This window comes from Phasianus colchicus, chromosome 14 (genome assembly GCF_987193195.1).
Source record: "Phasianus colchicus chromosome 14, bPhaCol1.hap1.1, whole genome shotgun sequence".
In the NCBI taxonomy this organism is placed as follows: Eukaryota; Metazoa; Chordata; class Aves; order Galliformes; family Phasianidae; genus Phasianus; species Phasianus colchicus.
Window position 1 is genome coordinate 17,375,522 of NC_143449.1, and position 26,241 is coordinate 17,401,762.

The window sequence follows — 26,241 nt, forward strand, 5'->3', positions numbered from 1 at the left end:
GCGCTTCGGGTTTTGCTTGCTGCTGGGTTGCTGAGCGCCGATCGTGTTAGGTGCTTCACCCAGCGCGTATTTCGTTCAGAAATAGCTGGCTTTCCCAAACGTTGCTTGCGTGGATTAACCCCGTGTTGGGGTTTGCTTGGTTTTTTGTTTGTTTTTTGTCCGTAGGTTGTGAATGGCCGCGGTATTGTTTTGAGTGCAGCTTGCCCATTGTGGCACCTGATCCATCTCTGGCAGCTCCGTGCTGCTGCTCCATCACACCCGCGTTCTGTTGGGCTTTGTTGTGGGCTGCGTTTTGTGCACGGAGTTCAAGGATGCCGTCCTTGTGCCTCCCGTGGTACATCAGGGTGTAAAACAGGGGCAAGGCGGATTTATAAATCCCATTCTGCTGATGGTTTGTGGGTTATTAGCCTCCTTTTTTTTTTTTCCTGGTGTGTGCGATGCGTCCCTACGTGCAACACGGAGCAGGGGTAGGTAGAAGTGTGCTGGTTATTTCAGAATGGAGGCATGAGGTGAAATGAAGAACAAGTTTCAAAAATAATAGCTCTGTCTCCATAAAACACCTTCAGTGCCACAGGAGGCCAATTCAACGTGTTAAATGCTCGCTAACCAAAGCGTTGCAATGGCATATGCTGTACAGGGAGCATCATTAACAAAAGACTTTCTGCATCCTGAAGCAGGTGCATCAAAGGCCCGTGTTTTGTTTGCCTCTCATTGCATCTGGGTTTAATTTTTAGCTCTGTTTTGATTTCCAGTGTATTTGAGTAAAAGCTGCCTGTGTCTTTTAGAAGGCAGCAGGGCTCTGTCAGCACCATCAGGATCAAACCTTCACCATGAAGGACGTTGTATGTGAACGCTCCAAGAGATTGCCATAGTGCTGCTGCTTCTGGGGTCATAGATGTGAGTCTGTGCAAAAGCATTTTCATAACGACGCTGACTGATAGTAATACTGATTCACCAATTAAATCCATGGGGTATGAATTGTAGATGCCTTTCAGAAGCTTGCTTGTGAACTGGAGATGCGTAGCCTTTATTTTGACATCTGTAGGGTTTGGGGTTTTTTTTTTTTTTGATAAGTGGGTAAATGATATTCTGCTGATGAATCACTGACACACTTTACAGGATCAGTGTGGCACAGATCTTTTGATGTAGGATCAGCTGCTACCTCACAGGCAATCATTTGTCTGTTGGCATTTTAATCGGTTATGGTTCCTTCACACTGCAGTATATCCGTGAGTGAGGTTATAGGTGCAGGCTGGGGCATGGGAGCTTTGGGTCAGAAATACTGCCAGTGTTTCACTTTCAGTTTAAGTCAGTGGCTGTGAAACACTGAACAAACAAAGCCTTCCAGAAATACAGGATGCCTCTAACGAGTCTGGATACAAATGCTGCTCTTCTTTATCACAAGTCTTTTTGCAGTAACATAGAATGGTTTGGGTTGGAAGGGGCCTTAAGATCATGTAGCTCCAACTCCCTGCTATAGCAGGGACACCTCCCTGAACCCCACGTTGCTCACAGCTCCATTCATCCAGCCTGGCCTTCAGTGCTGCCAGAGAAGGGGCACCCACAGTGCCAGCATCTCCCCACCCTCACAATAGAGAAGTTCAAAGCATCTGTAGCATCACTGTAAATCCAGTATATTCCGCCTTCACATCTGTAAAATTAATCCTAGAAATAACTTTGTTGCTGAAGTATGAATGCTGCAGATCTTGCTAAGTTTCATACGTATAGAGACATACGTACTTCTAAAGCACAACTGCAGTTGATGTATCCTCAGCAATACCCTTGGACTTCTGTTTTGATGTCAGGCCATATTTTGCCTCTAACTTATGTAATGGTTTGCCAGTACGCAATTTGCAAATAATATGGTACATTTTGGGCATCTTAAATTATGTGATCAAACTTAGTGCTGAGCTAAAAGTATAATGCCTGCATCTGGGTGTTCAGCTCTGACCTCATGTTTCTCCTGTCTCGTGTTAACCCTGAATTTTCATTGCAACCCCAGAGTTTTTTCTCTGGCTGTTCAAACAAATCTCGTGCATCTGTTAAATGAACTTCTAGGAAGAGGAAAAAAAATCATAGTTACAAGATATCCAGAGATGTATGAATATTCCAGTCACTTTATTAACGTGTGTAATTTTGCTTCTTGCTGTGTGAGCAACATTAAGCCCCTGGCAGTTAAGTAATTGAGTAATCACATCAATGTAATCACTGTCTGCTTAGCTGAAGAGTTGTGTGATTTCTGTTCTGCTTTTTTTTTTTTCTTGCTAGGTTCCTATGCTGTATTGCCATCCTGACCCAAGGCAGCCTATGCCTTTAGGAATTTGCTTTTTCCTTTTGTAAGCAGTGCCTAAAAACACGAGTACAGTAAATATGAAATGTATTAAAGTGACAGCTCACGAAACAATTTCTTTACTCCTGATAAATGCACAGATGCCACAAAAAGCCCTCAATTCCCAATTTTTAATGCAGAAGGAACCTCAGGCAATTGATGGCAGCCTGTAAATACATTAACTTTGAAATTTCTCCTTGGTCACCACCTGCTGCCTTTTCGTATGGCTGAAGAGGATCACCAGACTATTACCAGTATGGCTTGAGAACGAGCCCTGCTGTCATGGCTGATCACCATCTTACTGCCAGCAGCTCAGTTCCCAATTGTGATTCCTGGTGGGCTGGGGGAAACATGCACGTCCTCTGCAGTACCACTGCCTACATTGAGTGCACAACTTTGGTTTTTACATCATCTTTCAGTCCTTTTTAAGGCATTTAGTCATCCATGCAATTGCAGTTTTAAAACAACAAAGCCTATAGCTTAATAATCAGTGTCACTTGCACTACTCTTCTGCTGCCTCTTGAGCATACACTTCAAAAGCAATTCTGTTTTCCTGTGTGAAGTTATTTGTTGCTGGTACCAGTGTTGGTTAAAGTGATGGCAAGTAATAGAACAGCACCAAGTCCCACTTTGAATTTAAGAGACATACAAATATAAGGTGATAAATGTAGATTACCTTCTGGAGATCAAACACCTTGAAAGATGGGGTTCTTCAGTAACGACTTCTTCACCTTTGAATGGGAACAAGCTCAGGTTACATGAGTTTTTTGTACTGCTGCTTTGCTCAGAACTGTGTCAGATGCAGGAGCTGGAAGTGACACCATCAATAAGAAAGCAGCTGTGGAAACTTCCCACAGTGGTTTGTGAGCCTATCCAGTGTTTGGAGAAAAGGAAGATGAGTTATGTATGCTCTCTGAGGCTTTCTTGCTGAAGCCCAGTAATAAGGGTGCTCGTTAAGGATGCTTATTACTATAGACAAGCTTAGGAAGTTCTCAGTTCAGTGAGTTGAAGTTGAAACAACTGCTTATTAAGCTGCATAGCAAATTGCGTTATGAATAATACAACCAATATCTTAATGTAATCTTAAAAAAAAAAAATCCACGTTACATCTTCATGTAGAATGCTGGTCTATGTAATTAAAGAACATGAAATGTCTAATTTTGGGGGGGGCCTTTTTGTATTCTCCATCCAGCGAAATTGGATTTTCCATAACATCATGTCTTGGAATATCAGGACAATTTATCCTCTGAAATACTTAATGCTGGAATATGTCCTTAGCAAAAAGGTAACTGTGCAGGGGCAGCTGGAGTGCTGCAGCTTCACAGGAAATGCAGAGCTACTCCATAGTTATGTTACAGAACTATGTATTTATTCCTTGGTCAGACATCGTTACTACTGATATGTTCCCAAGTGCATGAAAGGTTCAGTTTGACTGCTGAGTCAATGTGTAATTGCCCAGCAAAGATAAATTTTATGTGGCTTAAAGGAAGCCTTCATCTCAGACCTGTTTGTAGGCTGCTGGCCAGCAGGTGTAACTTACATGATGCAAATCCTTCACCATCTGTGTGCTGGAACAAAGCATTTACCTGGATTTGTTGCTTTGTCGTTTTGTTTCAGCTGGTGGAACCAATAAGCAGCAGACAGGAGTTGTATTAAAGATGGAAAAACCAGGTTGATTTCAAAGCAGTGCACTGGCTCTCAATCCCTCCTACCCAGTCAGAGAAGCTTCGCTTGTAAGAGAGCTTCTCATTGCCTGCATAACTTTCTTTCCCTGCATTATGAGGATCTCTAATTACATGGCCATGTATGGTTCCTTCCTGCATTGCTTTCACTGCATAACTAAAATTAGTGGGTAACCACAGAGCAGGTATTTCCTAGCTCTTGAGTTATTGGATCCAGAACCCAAACTCCACTTCCTATCTTTTTTTGGTGTCTTTTTCATTATATTTTTTAACCTGTTACTCAATAACTACATTTGCAGCCTTTTGTTTTTACTGAAAATGATGTTAATTTACTGCGTCCCCTCAGTTGTCTATTCCAGGCTGATAAAAACCTGTTCTGCATAATCTTCTCTTACGTGTGCTTATGTTCTGCGTATGTTTTGTGCTGAATCTTTTTGGAGATAAGCTAGGAACTGCATGCAGCATCAAAATATAGGTGTTCCCTGCTCCTGGCATCATTTTCTGCCTTTAGGCTTGAGTTGCATTTTTCAGAACTTAAAGCCCAAATTAATATGACTACATCAGTGTGAGCTTTGAAACATCAGTGTATTCACTTAATAGTAGTTAAATGCAACATCCTTAAGCTAGAGAAGGATGTGAAAGTGAAATCCTCACAGATCTGTGACTGAGACAAACAGGAACAAAAATGGAAACAGAAGTAGAAAGAGCTGTACATGTAACACCACTTTTGCAGAGCGTGTGTGTGACTCTTCCTTCAGTTTTCTTCTTGCTCCAAAAGCAGCACTGATCATGAAGTGAGGACAAAGTGTGAGCAGCATAACTTCAGTTCACCTAAATATGAAAACTCAACCAATACTGCTTCTAAACCAGGTCCTTCTGAGCAGCAACTCTAAGAAGCTTATTTCTTAACATGATCTTTTCCTCCTATAGAAACTTGAAGCGGTTTATTCTTTCAGCATGTTGACTGCAAGCTCAGATTACATTATTTGTACTATTTCATGGGTTTGATGTAGGTTTTCTAAATAGAAGTTTAGAAACTAACATTACCTGGAGGCATCCAAGGCCAGGCTGGATGTGGCTCTGGGCAGCCTGGTCTGCTGGTTGGAGACCCTGCACATAGCAGGGGGTTGAAACTAGATGATCACAGTGGTCCTTTTCAACCCAGGCCGTTCTGTGATTACAGGTGATTTGCAATTACACTTCAGCCATAGCAGTGTAATTTTAAAAAGTCCTTTTAGGGCTTTTAGGTGGTGTAAAATGCTAACGTATGAGGTGATTGTATTCTACAAGAGCAAATTTCTTGAGAATAGAACAGTAATCTTCCATATGAGGTACATAGGCTTAAATTCCTGAGTTATATCTGTCTGCTGTTTTAAAAGAATAGCAGTTCTGCCATTGCTTCCTATTTAGGGGGAGGTTGTACTGCAGAGCGAGTCCTGGTGTTTGTCACTCCATCATGAGTGCTTACTGCCATTAGGAGCCAGTGCTGAGGTCTGCTTTAATCTTCACCATCCTACTGTTAAAATGTGGAGCAACCACAAAGATTAGAATAGAAATAAAGATAGAAGCACAGTCTGTCTTCATTCTATTTAAATTGCGTATACATGCCAGATAAGCATCAATTTACATCTTACTACATAAACATTTAACAATCAATTTTAAATGTATTTTAATTTCCTTGTGACAGGGGAGGTATGCTGGTAAGTTTAATTTCCTGAGGGATGAGTGCTTGGCAGGTGCATCAAGGTTTCTTTTTTTCTGCTGTGTGTTCAGTTTGAGCTTAGCCCCTCACCTCTTGATGTTGTAAAGTGAACGGACATATTTGGGTATTAAATTCATTAAGCTTAATACAAAAAACCCACAATTGCTGTGATTCTGGAGAACTCTTTGCAAGTGTATTATTTAAAAAGTGTATTAATTTAAAAATGAATGAAATTATGTTTTAAGCTGAGGTAGTTGATGTTCACGTGCACGCTTCATGATCTTGAAGATCTTTTCCAACCTGAGCAATTCTATGATTCTATAAATCGTGGCGTGTTTTAATTGTTCTGTGCTTAATTTTTAAACCTAAGTAAATATTGGGAGTTCTGGTATTTAGATATTTAAGTAGCCAGGCTTCTTTCTTCTGTTTTCATTGAAGAATATAGGAACGTTTAATTGTGTTTTAGCTTTAAAATTTGAGCAATTAGCTTCAAAGTGTGATGTGTAGGATTGAAGGGGAATGCTAGGTAGTGTACCTTGTCCTTTAAGTCTGGTGAGCTTAAGAGCTCCTCTCTCCTAAGGTTCTTGAGAAGTGGAGGAATTAGGAGTTTCAGGAGCCTTGGCTTGTATGTTGTTTGAATGTTAATGGAAAGGGGTGGGCAGCTTATGCAAGGGACTTGTCATCAGAATCCCTGCAAAAAGTTCTCTTTAATCTGTTACCTTTTTATCCCTCCAGATCTAGATTTCAGTTTCTGGCTTAGTTGGTTTTGCTTTTCTTTCTCCCTCCTCCTATAATTGGTAGCAGCGTAGGAGCACAGCTCTTAAAACACAGAAGGGTTCAATTTTGTTTTGGTGAAGTGGACACACAAAGTAACCTAAAAATGAGTACTAACTGGGATTCTTTCCCCCTTCCATATTCGAAAGTTCCTAATGAAGATAATGGGTGTTTGCTTACTGTTGCCATGTAAATTAATGGCTGTCGTGGTTATTAGGATCCTCTATACTGTGGGTGTCAACCTTTTGGCTTGCCTGGGTCGCACCAAGTGAAGAGGAATAAATAAAACCAGTGGGTTGGGTGCATGTGCTCAATATGAAGCAGATATGTATTCAGGCACACTTGGTTTTTATAGATGCATCTTTAATTTTCCTGTGTAGCATCTTAATGAACCGATGTCTCAAATATCCAAGCAGCGCTAAGATAGTTACACTTGTGTAATACAGACTGCAGTTCTAAATCCCTCTAATTAGACAGGTTGAAAGAGGCCTTCATGGGTCATTTAGGGCAGTGTTGTGGTTTTTCATGATTATCATAGAATCCTCTGTTCATTTCTGTGCATTAAAAAAGGGGTGGCCAGAAGGCAGAGGGAGGTGATTGTCCCCCTCTGCTCGGCTCTTGTGAGGCCCCATCTGCAGTGCTGCATCCAGGCCTGGGGCCCCCAGTATTGGATGGATGTGGAGCTCTGGGAGCGGGTCCAGAGGAGGGCACTGAGATGGTCAGAGGGCTGGAGCAGCTCTCCTATGAGGAAAGGTTGAGGGAACTGGGATTGTTTAGCTTGGAGAAGAGAAAGCTGCAGAGAGGCCTCGTGACCTTCCAGTACTTGAAGGGAGCGTAGAAACAGGTTGCCCAAGGAGGCTGTGGATGCCCCATCCCTGCAGGCATTCAAGGCCAGGCTGGATGTGGCTCTGGGCAGCCTGGGCTGCTGGTTGGTGACCCTGTACATAGCAGGGGGTTGGAACCAGATGATCACAGTGCTCCTTTTCAACCCAGGCCATTTTATGATTCTATGATTTTGTTCTGACCAAAGAAAGCATCGCTGCTTAAACAATGCAGTTGATTTGTTCCTGCAGAATGCTTTCTCTGTGGTTAGGAATCAAAAGCAGATCTTTTCCTTTCTTACATTCTCATCAAACATGTCAAGGAGCCTTACAGTTTTAGTCAATTCTGAACCACACGGTTTTTTTTTTTCCTTCAGTTTTCTTTTTTTTTTACATGCATCACTTGTGGCTTTCATGTTGGGCTTTAAAAGACTTTGTTTTAAGGTCCATAAATTCATCTCTTACCTTTGTGTATCTTCTGACTCATGAATGCAATTTCTTTTTTCCTGTCCTTGAATGATCATATCACTTAGACATACTTGCATGATTACTTTGAGGATTAAAACGATAGGAAATGAGGAAATTGTTAGTGCCAGCAGTGATGACAAATCATGTTCCTGGATGTAGTTTTCTGGTATTGAAATAGCACAACAGAAGCTGGCAGCTTTGCTTTGCTAATAGAACAGAATATATCTAATTGTCTTGCTTTTTGTTACCTTTTTACTTATCAAAGGAGAAAGCTGTAGTACAGAATGTAGTACAAGAGGATTTTGTTTCTAAAGTGGTATGTTTAAATGTTTGTAGTGTGCTAGCTGCACTTCAGGGTCTTTCGAGGCTTGGTACTGGTAGAGTGTTAAAATTAAAGATGATGTTTTCAGATATGGATAAGTCAAGTTTCACGTGAGCTTATCAGTGGTTCTTAATATCATTTCTGAGCATCTGCGTTTAATTGTTCTCAGTGAAGAAGATAGCAAGACTAAAAGAAATGTGGAAATACGGTTTTTGTAGCATTAAACACATGAAGGGGAGATGTGCAGGCTTCGGGTGCTTTCAGGTCTTTTATCTCAGAAGAGATATGAAAACAGCAATATGGACAAGGCTGCTGGATAAACTGTCGTAAGTCCAACTTATGACAAATACATAGTTGTGGTGGGAGTGGTTGGGTGACAGATTACTGATGACTTTAAAATCAACAGAAAATCATGATGGTTACAGCACTGGAATAGCGTATGTAATAAGAGAGCTGCTCAGATTTGGAAGAATTCTTATTCTTTTTGTGAAGAATAGATGTCTTACTTTCTTGAAAGATGGGCGCAGGCTGGGGTGTGCTTTGACGTTTAGCAATTATTGAGGATGTTGGTGGGAGGACAAAATGGGGAAAAATAATCAAGTAGGACTTAATGCTTCTCAGTGATGTCGATAGATGAACACACTTCAATGACAGATCAACACAATTTGTATTTTGCAGGGTCTGACTTGTTGATTTCCTGCTCTGTGAAATGCTTTGTATCAAACTATTGTGCACGAGCTGTGTAATAACAGACACTAGAAAGAGCTCTTTCCGATGCACAACTCGATTGCAGTGTGTTTGCTCAGTCACGATTTGTGCTCAGCTCTCTAAAAAACAGCTCTGTGTTTTGGTGTTAGTTCAACGTTTGCAGATTGAGCTGTAGATCACCGTTGAAAACAGTGAAGAGTGGATAAATGCAGGTGGGTGTGCTGTGCTCACTTCTGGACACATAGGTGGCCTATCAAAGAGCTGACTTATTCTTTTCTTCACTTACAGCTATGCCACAAGCTTTCAGGTTTTCTATGTGATGATTTGTAGTCTTGCAATTATTAAACTAGATGAGAGAAGGTATAATTCTATTAGCAAGAAATCACCAGCATAAGAGATTTGGGAGCTTCTGTAAGCATTTTTCCTTGCGTGCACCAGAAAACCAAACATTCTTAAAACATAACGATGCATCTCATTGGCATGCGTTAATTATTCAACCAGTGTAGTAGTAGAGTATCAGCCTGAGACATAAGCACTGTGATAAAGTTAAATGTTGACACTTTCAATGCAGTCTACTTAAAACAAAACTTTTCTATTCCTAAGCAATAACAAGAATGCAGATCTTGATTCTTCTGATGGTGGTACTGCCTGGCACAGGTTGCTTGTGGAGATGGATCTCTTTGAAGTGCTGCATCTTCCCATGGAGCTGCAGGCCAGCCAGCTCTGTTGCCCTGCTAGCAATTCCTAGATGTGGTGCATGTCAGCATGGCAATGACTACTGCTGCAGTGCTGATAAGGAGCTCGCGATGGCATTTTTCCCTAGCATCTTATCTATAGAAGAAGCATTCTGGTGCAGCCTTCTGGGGCGGGGGGGAACAAAAACAAACAAACAAAAAAAAACCCCAACCCCTTTTGATCTTCTTGAGGAAATATTGCTACAAAGAACTCCCTTCTTGATATCCTCGTTTCCAGGTAGTGATGTTGATGTGGACATTCAACATGTGTGAGAAAGGAAGCATTGGGGATTAATGTGAGGCGCCTTAAACTGTCTGCTTTTTGCTCTGAAATAAGCACACTGTGATTTTTGTCCATTTCCCTGTCGTCTTCAGAGCCTCAGAACTGACTTTCCCCGTGGGAGGGGGGAGCTCACAGCTCTTTAACCAACTGCACAAATTGCAGTTTTGCTGCAGGTTAGAGGCTGAGCTGTGATAGTGAGGACCCAGGAACTAGAGTTTCAATAGTACAGCAGAACTATTGAGTGGACAGAGATTAGTCCTTAGGACTAGGATTTACCCTATTTTCAGTTGGTGTAGAAGCTTGTAACACTTTGGTATTTACTGACTCATATTTGCATGCTGTTATTTCACTACAAAATTCCGTTCACATTTTGCTTTAAATCATGTTATTTCTTTCTAACTCTTAAAAAGCTCTGATGTATTGAAATCAAGTAACTTACATTGTTACACCACTAAATAAAGCTTGAAGGTAAGAGTAACTTGTACTATTTCTAAGGCTAAAAAGAAAGAACCTTTGTCTCCTCTTCCTTGGCTGCTCCAGTACTAATAATGGCCATTGCTTATCGTGGTTGGTTGTGAAGTTAAATGTGTTTGAAGTCTAACATCCTTAGAGAAGGTGATGTTAGCAGAACTTCAGTCTTGTCTGTGGTGCCCATATCACTCTTGGCACTGCATCAGTCAGAATGCATATCAGTTTTGTCTTTGGCAGGCTCTCCTCAAGGCAGGGCTTGTCTTCCCGTTGGGGATCTGACAGCAAAAAGAGATGGGATTGTTTGTGTGATAGAACAACAGTGGGTAGCACATGTAATGATGGGGTAGCTTTGGAGTGCTGTGCTAAGTAGCAGCGTTTGCCTGCCTATGTATCTTCACTAAAGTGAAGTAATAATCACTGTCTGAATTATAATTAAACTTTTGTTATGCTGTTACAGTTTAATATAAGTGTTAGCATGACAGATTGCAACTGTTGGTCTCCAATCCATGTTCAGATGGGCTTTAAGTAAATCTTTAGGATGAGCTCTTGTATGTACAGTTTAGTCATTAATTTACTTCTGTGGGTTTTTTTTAATGCCTAGGCTATATTAAAGCATTACCATAAAAATGGATAGGGTTATTTTTAAAGTGCTTCGAATCCAACACGTCATGCAAAGTTGGAATATAAACATGAGTGCATTGGCTCAAGTAATCTATTCCAACAGTACATCTGATCGTAACCAACAATGCATGCTCACAGAAAAGAACATGAAGGCAAATCTGGTCCTAATGCTGTTTGTCCTGACTGACAGTACAAGCTTTTTTCCTTTGTATCAGAGCTTAAAATTGTGTGAGGTACCTTCTTACTTCTGACTCTTGATTCGTTTTCCTTCACACTTTTTTGTTTTTGAACTTCTAATATACTCTTTTTAAATGGTCTCTATACAGGCAGTGAAGACTTTGCTCTTTCAGTGTAAAAATAAATGAAGCAGCAACTAACTTAGTAGTTTTGTTGTTCCTCTTTTAAACTTAACCCTTGTGATGGTGTTCTTCTCACTTGTAGAGCTAGTGTATCAAAACACCCTTTGATTCGTAGTCACTGATAGTGTCTTATGTTTAATCTTTGCCAAACACCCTCAATTTAGAGTCTCCCAGTCTAAACTGGTTGAGGAAGCAGTTCCTATAATCTCATTTCTAGAGGGATTGTCACCTAAAATCACGTGTACTTCAACACTCAACAGCTTTCCTACTTTCTTCAGTCTTACATCTCTACGTGCTCGTGATTCTCATCAGTGTGGTTTGGGAGATACAGCTTGTTGATGGGGCACACTGTGATTGGCACCCCAACCTTCTAGCTTTGAGTTGCCTCTTCTCCCCCTCTATCTCAGTGTCATTAATTTGCTTGTTCAGCCTTCATCCAGCGTTGATCCCTGCGTGATGCCACTCGCAGCTGCTTGGCAGGTTGTACTTAAAGCTGTTGAGCTCTCTCTTGTGAGCCTGACAGTGACCTTTAACCATTTCTTCAATTGCTTTCTAGTCTACTTCTCCAGTTTAGTGCAACAAAAGAAACAGTTTATTCTGCTGCCAGTATCATAGGGGCTAAGCAGAAGGCTGGTTACTTCATGCAAGTGTTGGAAACTGAGAACTAAAGCCTGAAATAGCAAGAGATCTGTGTTGCTTCTTTCTTAAAAGAGTTTGTTCAGCGTTTCTGAGAAACCACATCCTTTTGAAGCATCTTGGGCTGGGAGCCAAAGCGACTTTCAGAAAAGCAGACCTTCTTTCTAAAGTAAATTCCTATTCTTCATCAAGAAGATAGTTTTGTGGGTTGATGGCACAGGTTTTGGTAGTTAAATGATAGTTCCAGAACTCAAGGTTCATATTCCACTTGAACTCCTTTCAATAAAAATTACATGTAATCGGAGGTGGTCTGCACTGTTTTCTCCCAACTCTTCCATGTAGACTGTCATAATGCACTCGTACACTGTATGAATAACCCTATTTAAAGTATTATATTGCTGTTGTCAAAGAGATGGCCGCTTGCTGCTCTTAGGCTGGGGTAAATTGCAGCCTTATTTTTATAGCTGTGTACTTCTGGCATCGATAGTGTGATTTGATTCCCTTTTTAGCTAAGTCATAAATGTGCAACTGGAGAATTTCTCAGTTACAGTGCTTACAATAAAGGGTGCATTTTTAGATGAGAAATGTAGCTCTTGAGCAAAGCATGCATGGTTTTTTTGTTTGTTTGTTTCTTTGCTGACTTGGCTTTAGCATTGCAGATATTTTGCAGAACAAAATTAGCTTGTAATGTAGCTGTCAAACAGGAAAAGTAATGTTTACCAGGCTTGTTCCCTGCTTGCCTGGAATGGAAAAAAAAAAAAAAAAGCAGTTCCATGGGTGACTGGTAGAAGAGGGACAAGAAGTGAGATTCAGTTTCATTTTAAACATTCTTAACTAGCAGTGGGTAAAACATCTTGGAATTCGTGACTACTTTTTTTCTATTTTCTGTTACGAGTGAGTATCAAATAACACTATTTTAGTGTTGTAAGTCTTCTTGGCCAATTAATTATATGCAATAACATCTGCTAAAACTGAATTATTTTATACTTGATTTTTTTCTTCAGCATGTTAAGAATAACAGTGGTTATTTTAATCTTATCGCAGGCAAAGTTTTGACTAAAAAAAGGATATTTTCCTTTTACTTCCAGATCTTTCCAAGAACAGATTTACTGAAATTCCTCCTGATGTCTGGCTGTTTGCACCACTGGAAACGTTAAATTTGTATCACAACTGCATCAAATCCATTCCAGAATCTATAAAAAACCTACAAATGCTTACCTACCTGAACATTAGGTGAGTAATGCTTATTTTTTTTTTTTGTATCTTGTTGTTATCCAGTTTCCCTCTTTGAAAAGGTGGCATCCTGCTTCTGTAGAACATTGCCCTCATGGTTGTATTTCTGTCCAGGTAGACACAATAATTGTGTTTGTCATATCCTTAGTGTTTTAGAGCCAGCAGTTCTTATTGCTTCCTTTGTGGGAAGGAGTTGGCTGCCTTGCAGAATTTCTTTAAATAAACTGTGGTAGCTGACTGCAAGGAGAGTTGGTGAAGTTTTCTTTGTTTTTACTGTTATTCTAAAAAACTGTGTTTAAAATCTACCCTTAGAAACTGACCTCTCTTGGGGGTAAATCGCTCTGGCCAGAACATCCTATTCATTTTGCACATTAGTTGCATCCATTTTTGGTGTTAAACTTGGAAAACGCGTGGTTGGTTTTCCTTAGAAGAAAAGAAGCTCAACTGGAGATTGTTAAGGATGTTCTAAGAACACACAGAAGCAGATGGAATCTGTTGGAACCGTCCTTTGCAGAGCTGAGGCCTTGTTTTCCTCAATATTCCTCACACTTTTAACACTGACTGTATAAAGTCCAGATCATTTTCCCCAGCTGAGAGCTGTTTAACATGTCAGACTTGATAACAGAGCTTGTTTTGAAATAACTCTATGAATTAAACTTTGGGAAAAAGCAAAAACCCCAAGCCAGCAGCCCACAGCAATCTCGAAACCTCCAATATCTGTTCTTACAGTGATAGTTAAGTCATCTGTTTGTGGAGATTGTTAGAGGACTAGTGATATAATAAAACTGCAGGGTTTTTTTGTTTGTTGTTTTTGAAAGAAACTTGGTTTCCTTCATAGGAGCAAAATCCCATTTATCTTCTGATGGTGATTGAGGTGCTCCGTGCAGAAGTGCAGTAGCATTTGGTTCTAAGTGGGTGTTGTGTGTTATTTCAGGAGTCACCTCACCTGAGGTCCTGGTTGTGTTCTGTTCTTCCTTTTTGTGCTAATACCTGAGTGCTGTTTTCACACTACGTGTGGATTGCAGTGGTGAACAAGAGGGAAACACTGCCAGACTAGATTAACTACTTCCTTACAGAAGAGAGCCACATGATCTCCACTTCTCATTTTGTACTTAAAAGATTGGAGGGAAGCATTACACAATTCCGAGTTGGCTGTTCCTTTCTCAAACACAAAACAACCTCAGTGACTTCGCATGAATTTCCTATGTTTCACTGCTGATGAATTACTTTTTCATTGCCAAATTTCCGCAAAGAAAGGTTTACTCGTGCGTTGTATCTCATACCATCCCACCATAAAAAGCCCATCATATCTGCCTGAAGTAGAAACCTCATGCATGCATCCAAAGCTTCCTATGTTCCACTTGATGTTAATGAAGTAAATCCGTTGTTCTTTACAAAGATGCTGATGACAGTTTACTTCCAGTTTGCTGTTCCTCTTACACCGCCTCTTTGGAACTGAAACATTTCTAAGTTTTTGCAGCCCTGTCTGTAGTCCTGTAGCATTAGAAAACTTCTTTTTACTATGGAAACAGTTGTTCTAATACATACCCATTGAACAAAAGCAGTTCAGATGGTTTTTCTTTCACTTAAAGTAGAGGCAATGACTGACATCTTGGAATTTTTTAGGTATGAAAGGAATTACTTTCATACCACATCTGAACGTGGTTCTTTTCTAATGCCTCTTTCTTCAATGTATGAGTGCCTTATGAGAGCAATTATATGCATTGCTGGCTGTGGCACTCAGCATCTACTAGATTTTCCAACGCTGATTTAAGATTGTCAGTAACAATATCTCTCTTGTTACCAGAGCAGACTTAAGCTGCTTTGAAGAAGTCAATTTTAATTAAAACTTATCTTGTGGGCTGTTATTCACTGAAGTAGTAAATAGGTGTCGAGAGTTTTGGTGATGGCATAGGAGTGACACAACCAAATGGCACGGGAGGCAGTGACTTTTCATAGATCCCCCTGGTTGGGCTTTGATGAGAAGAATATAACTGGTAGACTCCATCAGTTTGGGTGGTCCTTTTGAAAGTATTAGGAAGCAGCATAAAAGCAAACATCAAGAACGGATTCAGTATTGCAGATGTTCATTAGCTCAGCAGGAATGCAGTAATTTGTCAGTATTTGAACCACACTGATGTTATATTCCTGAGAGGCTCCCTACTGCCTGCAGTCAGTGCTGATAATTGAGTCACAGCAGCTGGGACAAGGTGCCAAATCAGCTGTACCTCTCCATCAAAGTGGGGATATCTTTGCACAAAGCTTATAGAACATGGGTTAGAATTTTCCTGTGATGTGTTTGCTCTTGTTGTTTGCAGTTGCATTTGTCAGCGTTCTTTTAATTTCTTTTAACAGAGTTCTCTGTATGTTTTAACATTAGAAAGTTCAGCTGTAGTACATTCTCATTTATCCAAATAAAAAGGGGACCTAAAATGAGTGTATTTTAGGCTTTTCCTGGTAGGGAGTTCATGATGAAGATTATAGCTTTATGAAACATAAATGAAATTATAGTTGGTGGAGAACATTTCTTTAGAATAGGGGAAAAGTACAGCATCTGAGACTTGCCATCAGGCTTCAAGAGAGTATTATGATCCAGCCTTGCATGTTCATTTTGCTTCTTTTCAAGTCGAAATCTTCTATCAACGTTGCCAAAATACCTGTTTGATCTTCCACTTAAAGTTCTGGTTGTCAGTAATAATAAGCTGGTCTCCATTCCAGAAGAAATTGGAAAGCTGAGAGATCTAATGGAGTTGGTGAGTATTAACTGTATTAAGGAAACTATAAGGACTTTGTTACAGTGTAAGAAAAACATAAATCAATAAAGATTTTAAAATAAGAATGCAAAGTGTAATTTCAGTTATCAATCTCAGATTACAGGCATAATGTACACTGCAGTTTCAAAACTGGGAATAAACACAGATCAGCATGCTGGGTTAATTTAAAGCCTTCAGAAATAGAATTGCTTTTCAGATTATTTCATCTGAATCTCTGATTTCTATGTTAAAATGTTACATTTTTCTGCTGACTTTCTTTACAGTAATCATGATTCTATTTTTTTATTGAAGAACTTGATTTTTTTCTCTGGCTGAGGAGTTTATTTAATCCATACTCATATAGAAGTTATGCTAGTCCATTATTGTTGTCCTGTTATGCACTCCTAGGCCACCCCAGCCTTTTCTCCTTCCCTTGCTTTGGTTGAAGAGTGATTTGAGCTATTCCCAGTTCAGGTGTACCATGCAACATGATTTTCTTCTGTGGCATGCAGGACCTTTGTGCTTTGTCGTCATTATTTTCTTAATCTTCTGGGCTTTTTTAACTGTTCAGCTCTGATTTTGGAGAACTGTGCAGAATCACAAACTTAGCACTTGGATGAGGTCTGATTTTTCAATATTTACTATTTCTTTGGTCACTGCAAGTAAACCATATCCTATTTTGGGAGTAGGTGTTTATGTTCTGAAGATCTTTTAACATGACCTAATTTTTGAGATAATACAACACTTATTCCTTAATTTACAAGTAATACGAGATTCTGATTGTGAGGCTTTAAGGTCTTCTACTGCTCTATTTGGTGGGAAGTTCTCTATACTTCATGTCATAGAGCTTCAAGGTGAGATCCACTGCTGTTGTTTTACAGGAATTGATAACTTTTCAGTTACAATAGCACTGTTTTTGAATTATTTTTCAGAATTGTCAAAATTAGAATGCATTCTTGATGACAGATTCTGGACATAGCAGAGAGTTTCATTCCATTACCTGTTTGGACCTGTTTACAAGTTCATACTTTCTTTTTTTGACAACCAAACCACATGCTAGAAAGATGCTTTTTAGAAAAGAGTCCTATCTTGCATTTGGTGATGTGGACAGAGAAGAACTTGCAGTAGATACACAACAGCTGACCCTGAGCAGCCTATAATTTGAGACATCCAGCTGTGTGCAGTTCATCTCTGTTGCTAACAGCTGGAGCTCTGGAACTGTGTAATGGGGAAGGAGGCTGGCTTAAGGCTGTGACTCACTTAGCTGAGTGAATAACTAGAAGCTAGCCTTTAAAATCAGCTTCCAATTCTTCGTTATGTAGATAAGTATCTAAAATAATGGTATTTAGTCTAGGAAATGAGTCACTGCAGTGTATTCTATTGATATTGTTAAAAGTTTAGACACTGATTATATCAGTGTCATTATTGATTATGGACCACATAGATGTTGAACTGGAGGCAGAAGTAGCTGTGGGCTCATTTGCCACTGCTTTGTTACACTCTAATGCTTGAGTCCAAAGAGCTGGTGAGCCTAGCATTACTCCGTACATTTTTTGTTCCTTTGATTGAAGATTTGTAAGGAAAGAAGAATTTTTATGAAAGGAGCAGATTGTAAATCACTTGCCTGCAGTAATACGAGAAGTTTGTAGCTGACATAGAAACTGCAGCAGGATCCTTTGTTTCCTGGGGTACAGTTTTAATTTCAAAACCAGTCTTTCATCATTTGTTGTTTTAACCTTTTGAATTGAATTTCTGAAACATGAGTCACTAATAGTGAAGAATCAATGTGAGGTCTGCCACAGATGCTTTATAACAATTCTCATAGCAGTTTGCCTTTGTTTAATTTCATTTAAGATGTTCAGCTAATTTTTTCATCATATTTTTTATCTAGGATATTAGCTGCAATGAACTTCAGGTTCTTCCCCAGCAAATAGGAAAACTGCAGTCACTTAGAGAATTAAACATAAGAAGAAATAATCTCCATATGTTGCCAGATGGTAAGCTGCTCATCATCATTTCTTTAGTGTAGCTAAACAAGGTAAAGTGTTAATTGGATATCTTATTCTTTTTTTTTCCCCTCATACAGAACTAGGAGACCTTCCTTTGGTAAAGCTGGATTTTTCTTGTAATAAAATTACAGAGATTCCAATTTGTTACAGAAAGTTACGTCACTTACAAGTAATAGTTTTGGATAACAATCCAATGCAGATACCACCAGCACAGGTTAGTATGGCAAAAATGCTGCTTTAATAATTTACATTAGAAGAGCTTCCTCTTTAAGATCCTCACTTAATACCAATCAGGTTTTATTTTTTAGCTGTATTTCTGCTAGTAGGAATTGTGAGCACAAACTCATCAATGTAGGAAGAATTTGTTGGTGTGTATTTTTTAAAGACGTGCTATGTAATTAAGAACTGTTTTTTGTTTCCAGATATGCTTAAAGGGTAAAGTACATATATTTAAATTCCTCAGCATTCAGGCATGCCTCAGAATAGATAAAAAACCAGATTCCTTGGATCTTCCATCGCTGGGTAAACGAATCCCCTCCCAGCCACTTACAGACAGGTGAGTATTGGATTTTTGTTTTGTTTGATGCTTTTATTTATTTATATTCTTTAGCATTTGCTATGGAGTGGTCTTTGGGATGGAGAAAAGAATGTAAAACACTTATTCTTACAGTTCAGGAGTTGTAACTTCAGTGGTTTGTTTTAGAAGTCATAAAATTTACTTTTTAAAGTAATATTACTGGAGTCTTAAATTGGATCTGAACAATTGAAAAATCTCCATTGTATTGAGTAAAGATTTTTAGATGAATATATAGAAAATATATTTAAAAGAATGTTTATCTTTTCTAAAAGTGAGGCTACAGTTTCTTTCATTCATTGTTATTTTTTGAATTTTAAGTAGCATAGAGGACTTTTATCCCAATAAAAATCATGGACCGGACTCTGGCATTGGAAGTGATAATGGAGATAAAAGATTGTCCACAACAGAAGTAAGTATATTTCACTGGTGAATTTCTATAACTTGTCTTGTAGAATTTTCTTTGCTTCCCTATTTCGTATAGTTTGGGAAACGCTTAACAAAGTTGCACTTAACACCCTTTGAACATTTGTATAGGTTAGTTTGAACCAGTGGACTCACATTATCAGTCAGTGCTCCCTAAACTATTATTGTCTTAAAAGAAAAAAGTAGTTTCTGTGTTGGGAGCTATTCCTCATGATATGGGTGTGTTGTATTATAACTCGTGGTTTATTAACACATTATCTAATAATGTGATTTATATGCAAATTCTGTATTCAGTGTGAATGTCTTTGCAGCCATCTGATGATGATACAATCAGCCTTCACTCCCAGGTATCAGAATCAACAAGGGAACAGACATTGAGGAACGACAATCATGTAATGGGGAATAAACTCGATCCACAAAAAGGTAATATCTGTTGTGCATCTGTCACTTTAGGGAAAAGAACTGCTTTTCCTAAAGTAATCTAATTTGGGAAAATGGCACAAAATGATATGAGGGTATATTGGAATTCTATCTTTGTCAATTCAGAAAAAAAAATGTAATAAAAATCATAAATAAAGATGGATCAGGGAGATGTGATTTAATTGCATTATCTTTATCTGTAATTTTTCACTAATTCTTCTGACTGTGACTTGTCTCTCAACATTTGATTAACAGAACTGTTAATACTATTTTTTTCTGTTCCTAATCGATCTTCACTAGACCAGGAGGTGTATGATTACATTGATCCTAATGCAGAGGAGGGAGCTGTTCCTGAGCAGGGAGATGTGCAGATTGGACCATTGCTGTCTTATATAAAGGTAGCATAGCTTGATTCAAATCTCATTCAATGGACTTCTTCCTCTGTGTGTGTGTGTGTGTGTGTGTGTGTGTGTGTGTGTGTGTGTGTGTGTTGAAGTCTAATTTGTTTTTCATCCTAAATAAGGAACGAGGAAAACACCCTGAGAAATCCCAAAAGGTAGAGCACAATGAGGACTGGGGAGATGAAAAAAGGTAAATATTTAGTCTTTTTTGATGAAGGTTTTTACTTTCAAACTCCTTGCATATAGAAGTCTGTTAAACACAGAGCTCCTCTTCTTGATCAAAAAAGCAGTGAAGAGCTGCTTGTTGCTGTTTCTGTATCTTGCTTTACTGAAGTCAGGCAAGTCACTGATGTTTAATTTTTCAGGCTTCAGAAAGAACAGCTGCTGGCTGAGGAAGATGATGAAATCAAAGAAGTGACAGACTTGAGAAAAATAGCTGCTCAGTTACTGCAGCAAGAACAAAAACACAGGTATTAACAATGTTAGTTAACTGTATTGCAATTAGTGTATTCTTCAGCCTGCCTCGAACTTAAAAGTTCTTCATTCTGAGAACAGCTTTGTCCAGTTGAACAGTTGAAGCAATAGGCTGTCCCGTGTTTCTTTTCATAAAATTGCTGTCTCAAATAAGGAGTGATATCCTCATGTGGAGAGGAGGACATCTTTATGGTTTGTATGGTAATCTTTTCTTTCTTTCTCTGACAAAGATAGCGTGGCCAGTGCTCACATAAATAGACTATTATCTGCATTTAACATGTGGTGGATGTATATCTTTTATGATGGCTGTTTATATTATATGTGTGTCTTGTCTGGTTAGCTTTAGAATGTCTAAGTTACCGAGTTGTTTGAAATACTGAGCCATTCCTCTTGTGTTGTGCTGCAAGTTAAACTTTGTCGTACGTTCTTCTGTCTTATTGCAGTGATCTTGTTAAATGTTTTACTTTGCTCTTAAATAGATCATATGTATGTGATATCAGTAATTAAATTTAACTTCTTAGTTCAGGCTTTGTATTTAAAGTTTGCTTATGTATCTTTAGATATATGGGGGTAAATCTCTAATATAAAATGACACTTATTTGCAATTAGTAAAGTGAAATTTAGACCTGATCTTGAATCTGTGGCTTGTGGATTCATAGCTTCTTGCCATAAGCAGGAGTAAGAATAACATTTTGATGTTGAATTGAGATATTTTTGAATTTGTGGAGAACATGTACAGCCTGAGTAAACAAAATGCTCAGAGAAGTGAGCATCGTGAAATAACTCCTTACTGATTGCATTCCTGTTCATTCAGTGTGTTTGCTTTTAATATTACGCAGTGTTTCTTTTCTTTTTGCTTGCTGTGCTAATGACTTCCCTGTCCTTTCCCATCAACCTGTTCTGCTTCCTTCTTCCGTCTTTGGCTTTGGTGTACATGAAATATGAATACAGACGAAGGCCATTAAGCTATAGAACTTCATTCAGTGAAAAACTCTTCCAGAGGACGAGGGCGGCAGGACGTGCATCCAGGTATACAGTGTTTGTGGAGCATCAGATTTTCTAAGACAAAATGTAGAGAACAGAAAGATTTCTGGCCATTTTTGGAAGCAAAGCAGAAAGTAGGGATTGGCTAAGTTAGCCTAAGATATTTTGCTAGCAAAACCAGATTGCAATGTATTTATTGTTGGTTGAGTTGAAATATTGTTTCAGGAAATATTTAATTAGGGAGCTCAATAGAGTACATTTAAATGACCCCTGACTAGAGGCCTATTTTTCTGTCCCTATCACATACTTTATCTCCTTTTTTTTCCTTTTGTTTTTGAGTCTATAATAGCTCTAATATGGAACCTCAGAGAAAAAGTTTGTTTCTTCAAAAACCTCTTGAGTTTAGTGATTGCTTTCGTATTATCATGACTGAGAATTTGTTTTGCATTTGTCAGCCATGAGTGAAGTAACAGGTACACAGAACTCACAGGAAGCTAGAACTCTGGGATGGGACTGTGTAGATTATGCTCAGCCATGTATGTGATGAACTGAGTGCTTTCAGGTTTAGTTACCTTATCAGTTAACTATAACTTACTCTGGATGCTTTCTGCTGAAGCAGACGAGGAATAGGATAATTAATTAATTGAAATGATCTTCTGTGGTACCAAATGAGTCTGTTTCACTTCTTGTGAGCGTTGGGTGTAGGTGCTCCCCTGACAACAGGAACTGTCTGAAGCTATAAGAGCACTGCTTGCAGTGACTGCATAATACACGAAGGCATTAGACTGTTCCTGAATGAGTGGAGTCTTTCTCTCGAGTTTTAAATCTGTTATTTTTGTCTTACAACGAAAGATTTCTACCGTCTTTGTGAGCTTAATAGATCCCAGGTAGTTCTTGTATTTTAAACATAGTGATGACAATCCTTCAAGCACCAGGAGCATCATTTGCTTCATTTGCATTCCTTAATTGCAATATTGTGTTTGTTTAAAATGTAAACATGAAGACTGTTGGGAAGAGAAGCTGCTTTATCAATTCTCAGACCTTGGAAAATATTTTTCAGTAACATAACTGGACTATCAGTTCTTTCCCATCTCGTCAGCAGTTTGGTGCAGTTGCTAGTTTGCATGGCATACAACCAGAAAAATGAGTCAGCGTTGATTTTTGAGCTCAGTGTATATATAAATATATAAAATTGTTTGTGCTGTGAGTTTTTACATTTCGCACCATGTATGTTTTATGACCCTTGCAAAGCTGTAGTTGATCTATGTAATAGCACAATTTCTGTAGTTAGTGGGAATCGTAAGCAGAAAATGAACTGCAGTGCTGATGCAGTTCTCTTCTGCACATTCTTACACTGGGATTCAGTGTGAGCATCAGCAAGTCCGTTGGCCAATCATCTGTCCAGATCTTTGTGTAGCTGGATTTGATAGATGGTAAAAACAAAAGCAATTGCTGGGCTCTTTGTGCCATTAACATCTCATGTAAAAGAGCATCATTTTAGGATTTAAGTTTTGTTCTTCCCTTTTTCGCACACTGTTCTGTACTGTATTTCCTGGAAGAAAGATATAGGCTACCAAGTTTGTATTTCCAGATAAGCTATTTTGCTGTGAATTCAGGAGTCTGTAGTTCTCTAAATTCGTATTGATTTAATATGAATTATGATGTATGTTTGGCATTATATGGCATAGTTTTTCCCTAACACTTCTGTTCGTGATTATGAAGAAGAAATAGCTTTTGCTACATAGAATCACTGAGTATACAGGAGTTAATGTGTTACAGGAGTTAACAGGAGTTTTGGTGAAGCATCAGTGTGTTTGGGTCACTCAAATTCCTACGTCCTTTCAGCTCATCTTAATGATCATATCTCACTACAAAGTTTATCTGAATTTCTCATTGCTTTCAGGTGAAGAGAGAGAGCTATATTACATGGGAATTGATTCTAGAAATTAATGACTACAGAGCAGTTTATTTCATGATGGTTGATGCATCCTGTGCTCTGAAAGCTAATTTTTTGATGAAACTTATTTCTTTCTGGACTTGTTTAAATTCTGGATAGTGCCCTTAGGGTTGTTTCTGAAGACAAAACATAGGGAGCATGTGCTGCAAACTCAATTATCGAGTTGTGTTACAGGCTTAACTTCTCAATCCTATTAAACTGAATTTCACACGCTCAGATTTGAACTAAAAGAGTGATGAGTGAGCTCAGAGTTACAATAGTAATCAGAAGTCTGAATGGAAATTAGCCATCATTTGAAGCTCCTTGTTTTACTGCTGTATATTATGATAATAACAAGGTGCCTGCAGAGTAGTTGATTTTCTTGTGTTTTTTTCCTATTTTTAATAAATTCTCCATATAATTTGATGTAGACTTCCTTAGTCAGTCCTCTCCCAGCACGTGGTGAATTCAGTGTTGAACCATAATGTTGATACCTCCAACAATGCATTAATCATTCCAGTTATTCTCAACGTGATGCTTAACTGAAAATATTTAAGTGTTCGTGATGGGTGTGGTATTTTTAACATTTTAAACATAATCTCCTTCCTGTGTGTATTCCCAATTTAAAAATTATAATCTGACTCTATATATTGTCTAAGATTTTTATTGCTTAGGGTTGAGGAAAATGGAATTTCTGTAGATTTATTAGACTTAGATTAGTTCTTAGCTTGCATTTCTCTTATTCTCCTGTTTTCCCCTTCTCCTTTTCTTGCATTTCTTTTGCATTTGCAGTCTTAATCAGCTGCCTTCCTTCCTCCTGCTGACTGATCTGTAGTGCTCAGCCTGTTTTCTGTCTGCTGTAGTTTGACCATCTTGTCTCTTCTACTTTTAGCAAACAGTGGGGCCTTTTGTGTGAAGGGTGGAGTAACTTCACACAGCTGCAAGATCAGTTCAGCTGGTGTGTTCCTAAGGAGAAAAGGGGAAACTGCATTTTGGTTTGGATTATGATTGATTTTAGTTTGTTAAAAGTCAGAACTGAAGTATTGTACAAGCTGAAAACTGTATTGTTGTTTTGAATGGAAGCAGGATTGGCCTTGGATTTCATATCTATGGGTACACACATACATATTCCAACTTTATGGAAGATCCTACCTTATTGTTCAAACTTTCATTTACAGGAAAAGTTATACTGTGTAAATGTTCTAAGAAAAAAACATTAACTACAAAACTATTGACTGTTGTGCTTTTTTTTCCTGTAGGCTTCTTAATCATTCAGCATCAGTAAGCACGAGGAACAGGCCAAAGCAGCCAGTGGAGTCTGAAAAATGGTATTAAGCTATTTTACTTTATCGTATCTTTTAATATTTTATGAAACTAATTCTGATATTTGTTTTAGTTAGTACTGCCATCTTTTGACCTAGTGTTTTAGTTCAGGATGAAACAACAGAAACAGGTGTGTACACAAGGACCATGGGTCTTACAGACTATTTGTTGTCTTATTGTGCTGATGTGTAGGAACTCCAGTCACTCTCTGTGTAAGGAACATAAAAAGGTAATAGAAATACTGACATATCCACAAGGAATTCACATGTATAGACCATGCAGTAGTTATAGATACATACATATTAACAGCAGAACAGAATTATTTATTGTAGCAGTTCCTGCAGTTCTCATTACTTAAATCTAACAGCTGTGATTCAGACAGATTTCCTGTGCCTAACAGCTTTAGAAAGCAGATTAATTGGTTTGAGGCAAACATGAAGAAAAAGAAATAGAAAATACAGAAACTAAGAAATGCCTGGTTACTTTAGGAGTAGGTTTTATCATCATTGCACACACAGAGCTGAGTCCTTGTGTTCAGTCCTCAGCTGTAGTCTTTTGGTATACTGCACAGCTTCTAAGCTCATGTTCTACTTCAGCTGTCAGAATGTGAATGAAATGGTTGTTGATGTGTTGATGGAGCTAAATTTCACAGAAAGATTTAGAAATAAGATTTTTAAGTGGCACTAATTCTAAACTTTTCTGTGTTACTCTGAGCTCAAGCACCATCCTTGGCCTAGAGTATCCTTTTGAGATTCTGCCATTTCATTGTCCCATCTTAAAATGTTTCTCCCTTCCATTGTTAGTGTAAGCCTCTCCTTATGTTTATGGAGCTAACAGTGAACCGAAGGCTGTGAGTCTTCCAGATGCTTAAGAACAAATGTTTTGTCAGCTTTGAAGAAATGTTGGATGGTTGCTTTGAAAAACAAAATAATAGAATGTAGTAACTTAGTGTTCTTTAAATACTTAAAAATAAAGTAATGAAATTCCATAATGCCTCTCCTTTTGATTTTTTAGTGTCTCAACAGATGAAGTGAACTCTCCAGTGTCTCCATACAGCTGGCAGGTAAAGAGACAAATGCAAAAGGTTTATTTGCTTCAAAGTTAGGTCATTTTGTTTGTTTCTTGGAGAAAATGTGTTAATTTGGTTGCTTGCATACATAGTATACATGTAATTGTGGAAAACGAAAAACTTTTTATCAACTTTGAGATAGTTTGACTGAAGTTGTGTAATGCAAGGCTTTTTAGGGGGTATGGTAATGGCTGTACGATTTTGAGACTGGTGAGATAGAAGTTTAATTGTTTTTTGAATTTATTTGCACAAGAAATATGACTATGGCAAATCAGTAAAAAAAAAAAACAAAAACGTATTTATAATTTGAATTATGTATGTCTTCCATTCCATGTACGTCCTCCAGTCTTGCATGACACAAAATTGCAGTGAAACTTTAAAGGGGACTTAATGATTTTGGGTCTTAATCCATCAGTTAATAAAATTGCTAAATGGCCTAATACTTTAATATAAATGAATGTTTGAAAATGTAGGTATTCTGTCTTAGCCTCTGTATGAACTGGTCCCTTCAGTTTGTCCATTGGTTTCCACAGAGTAAGCAGACCTATTTATTCTTACTTTAAGAATGAATTTCCATTAACTGCCTCTCTCAAAGTATTCTATTATGCAACATTCTGAGGAGACTTGTATACTGCTGTTTGGTGTTTGTAGCCTTTTAGGGGAGAACAGTATGCAGATTCTTATTACATTCATCCTCTTCCTGTGCAGTGAAGGTTCATACTGAGAAAT

General features: G+C 38.4%; 1 protein-coding gene across 4 annotated transcripts in view; it reads left to right on the forward strand.

Moving 5' to 3' along the window:
- LRCH2 (leucine rich repeats and calponin homology domain containing 2) overlaps positions 1-26,241 on the forward strand; it is a 44,935-nt gene that overhangs the window by 540 nt on the left and 18,154 nt on the right. Inside the window, exons 2-14 of one of the 4 annotated variants that reach the window (XM_090150391.1) lie at positions 12,999-13,143; positions 15,770-15,896; positions 17,788-17,893; positions 17,983-18,119; positions 18,328-18,461; positions 18,801-18,891; positions 19,217-19,328; positions 19,626-19,723; positions 19,849-19,916; positions 20,092-20,196; positions 21,152-21,229; positions 24,380-24,448; positions 25,458-25,506. In XM_090150391.1, coding sequence (XP_090006517.1) covers positions 12,999-13,143; positions 15,770-15,896; positions 17,788-17,893; positions 17,983-18,119; positions 18,328-18,461; positions 18,801-18,891; positions 19,217-19,328; positions 19,626-19,723; positions 19,849-19,916; positions 20,092-20,196; positions 21,152-21,229; positions 24,380-24,448; positions 25,458-25,506 — 1,319 coding nt within the window. The remainder of the gene's footprint in view (positions 1-12,998; positions 13,144-15,769; positions 15,897-17,787; positions 17,894-17,982; positions 18,120-18,327; positions 18,462-18,800; positions 18,892-19,216; positions 19,329-19,625; positions 19,724-19,848; positions 19,917-20,091; positions 20,197-21,151; positions 21,230-24,379; positions 24,449-25,457; positions 25,507-26,241) is intronic. The other 3 variants (XM_090150392.1, XM_031594184.2, XM_031594185.2) reach the window with 3 other exon arrangements.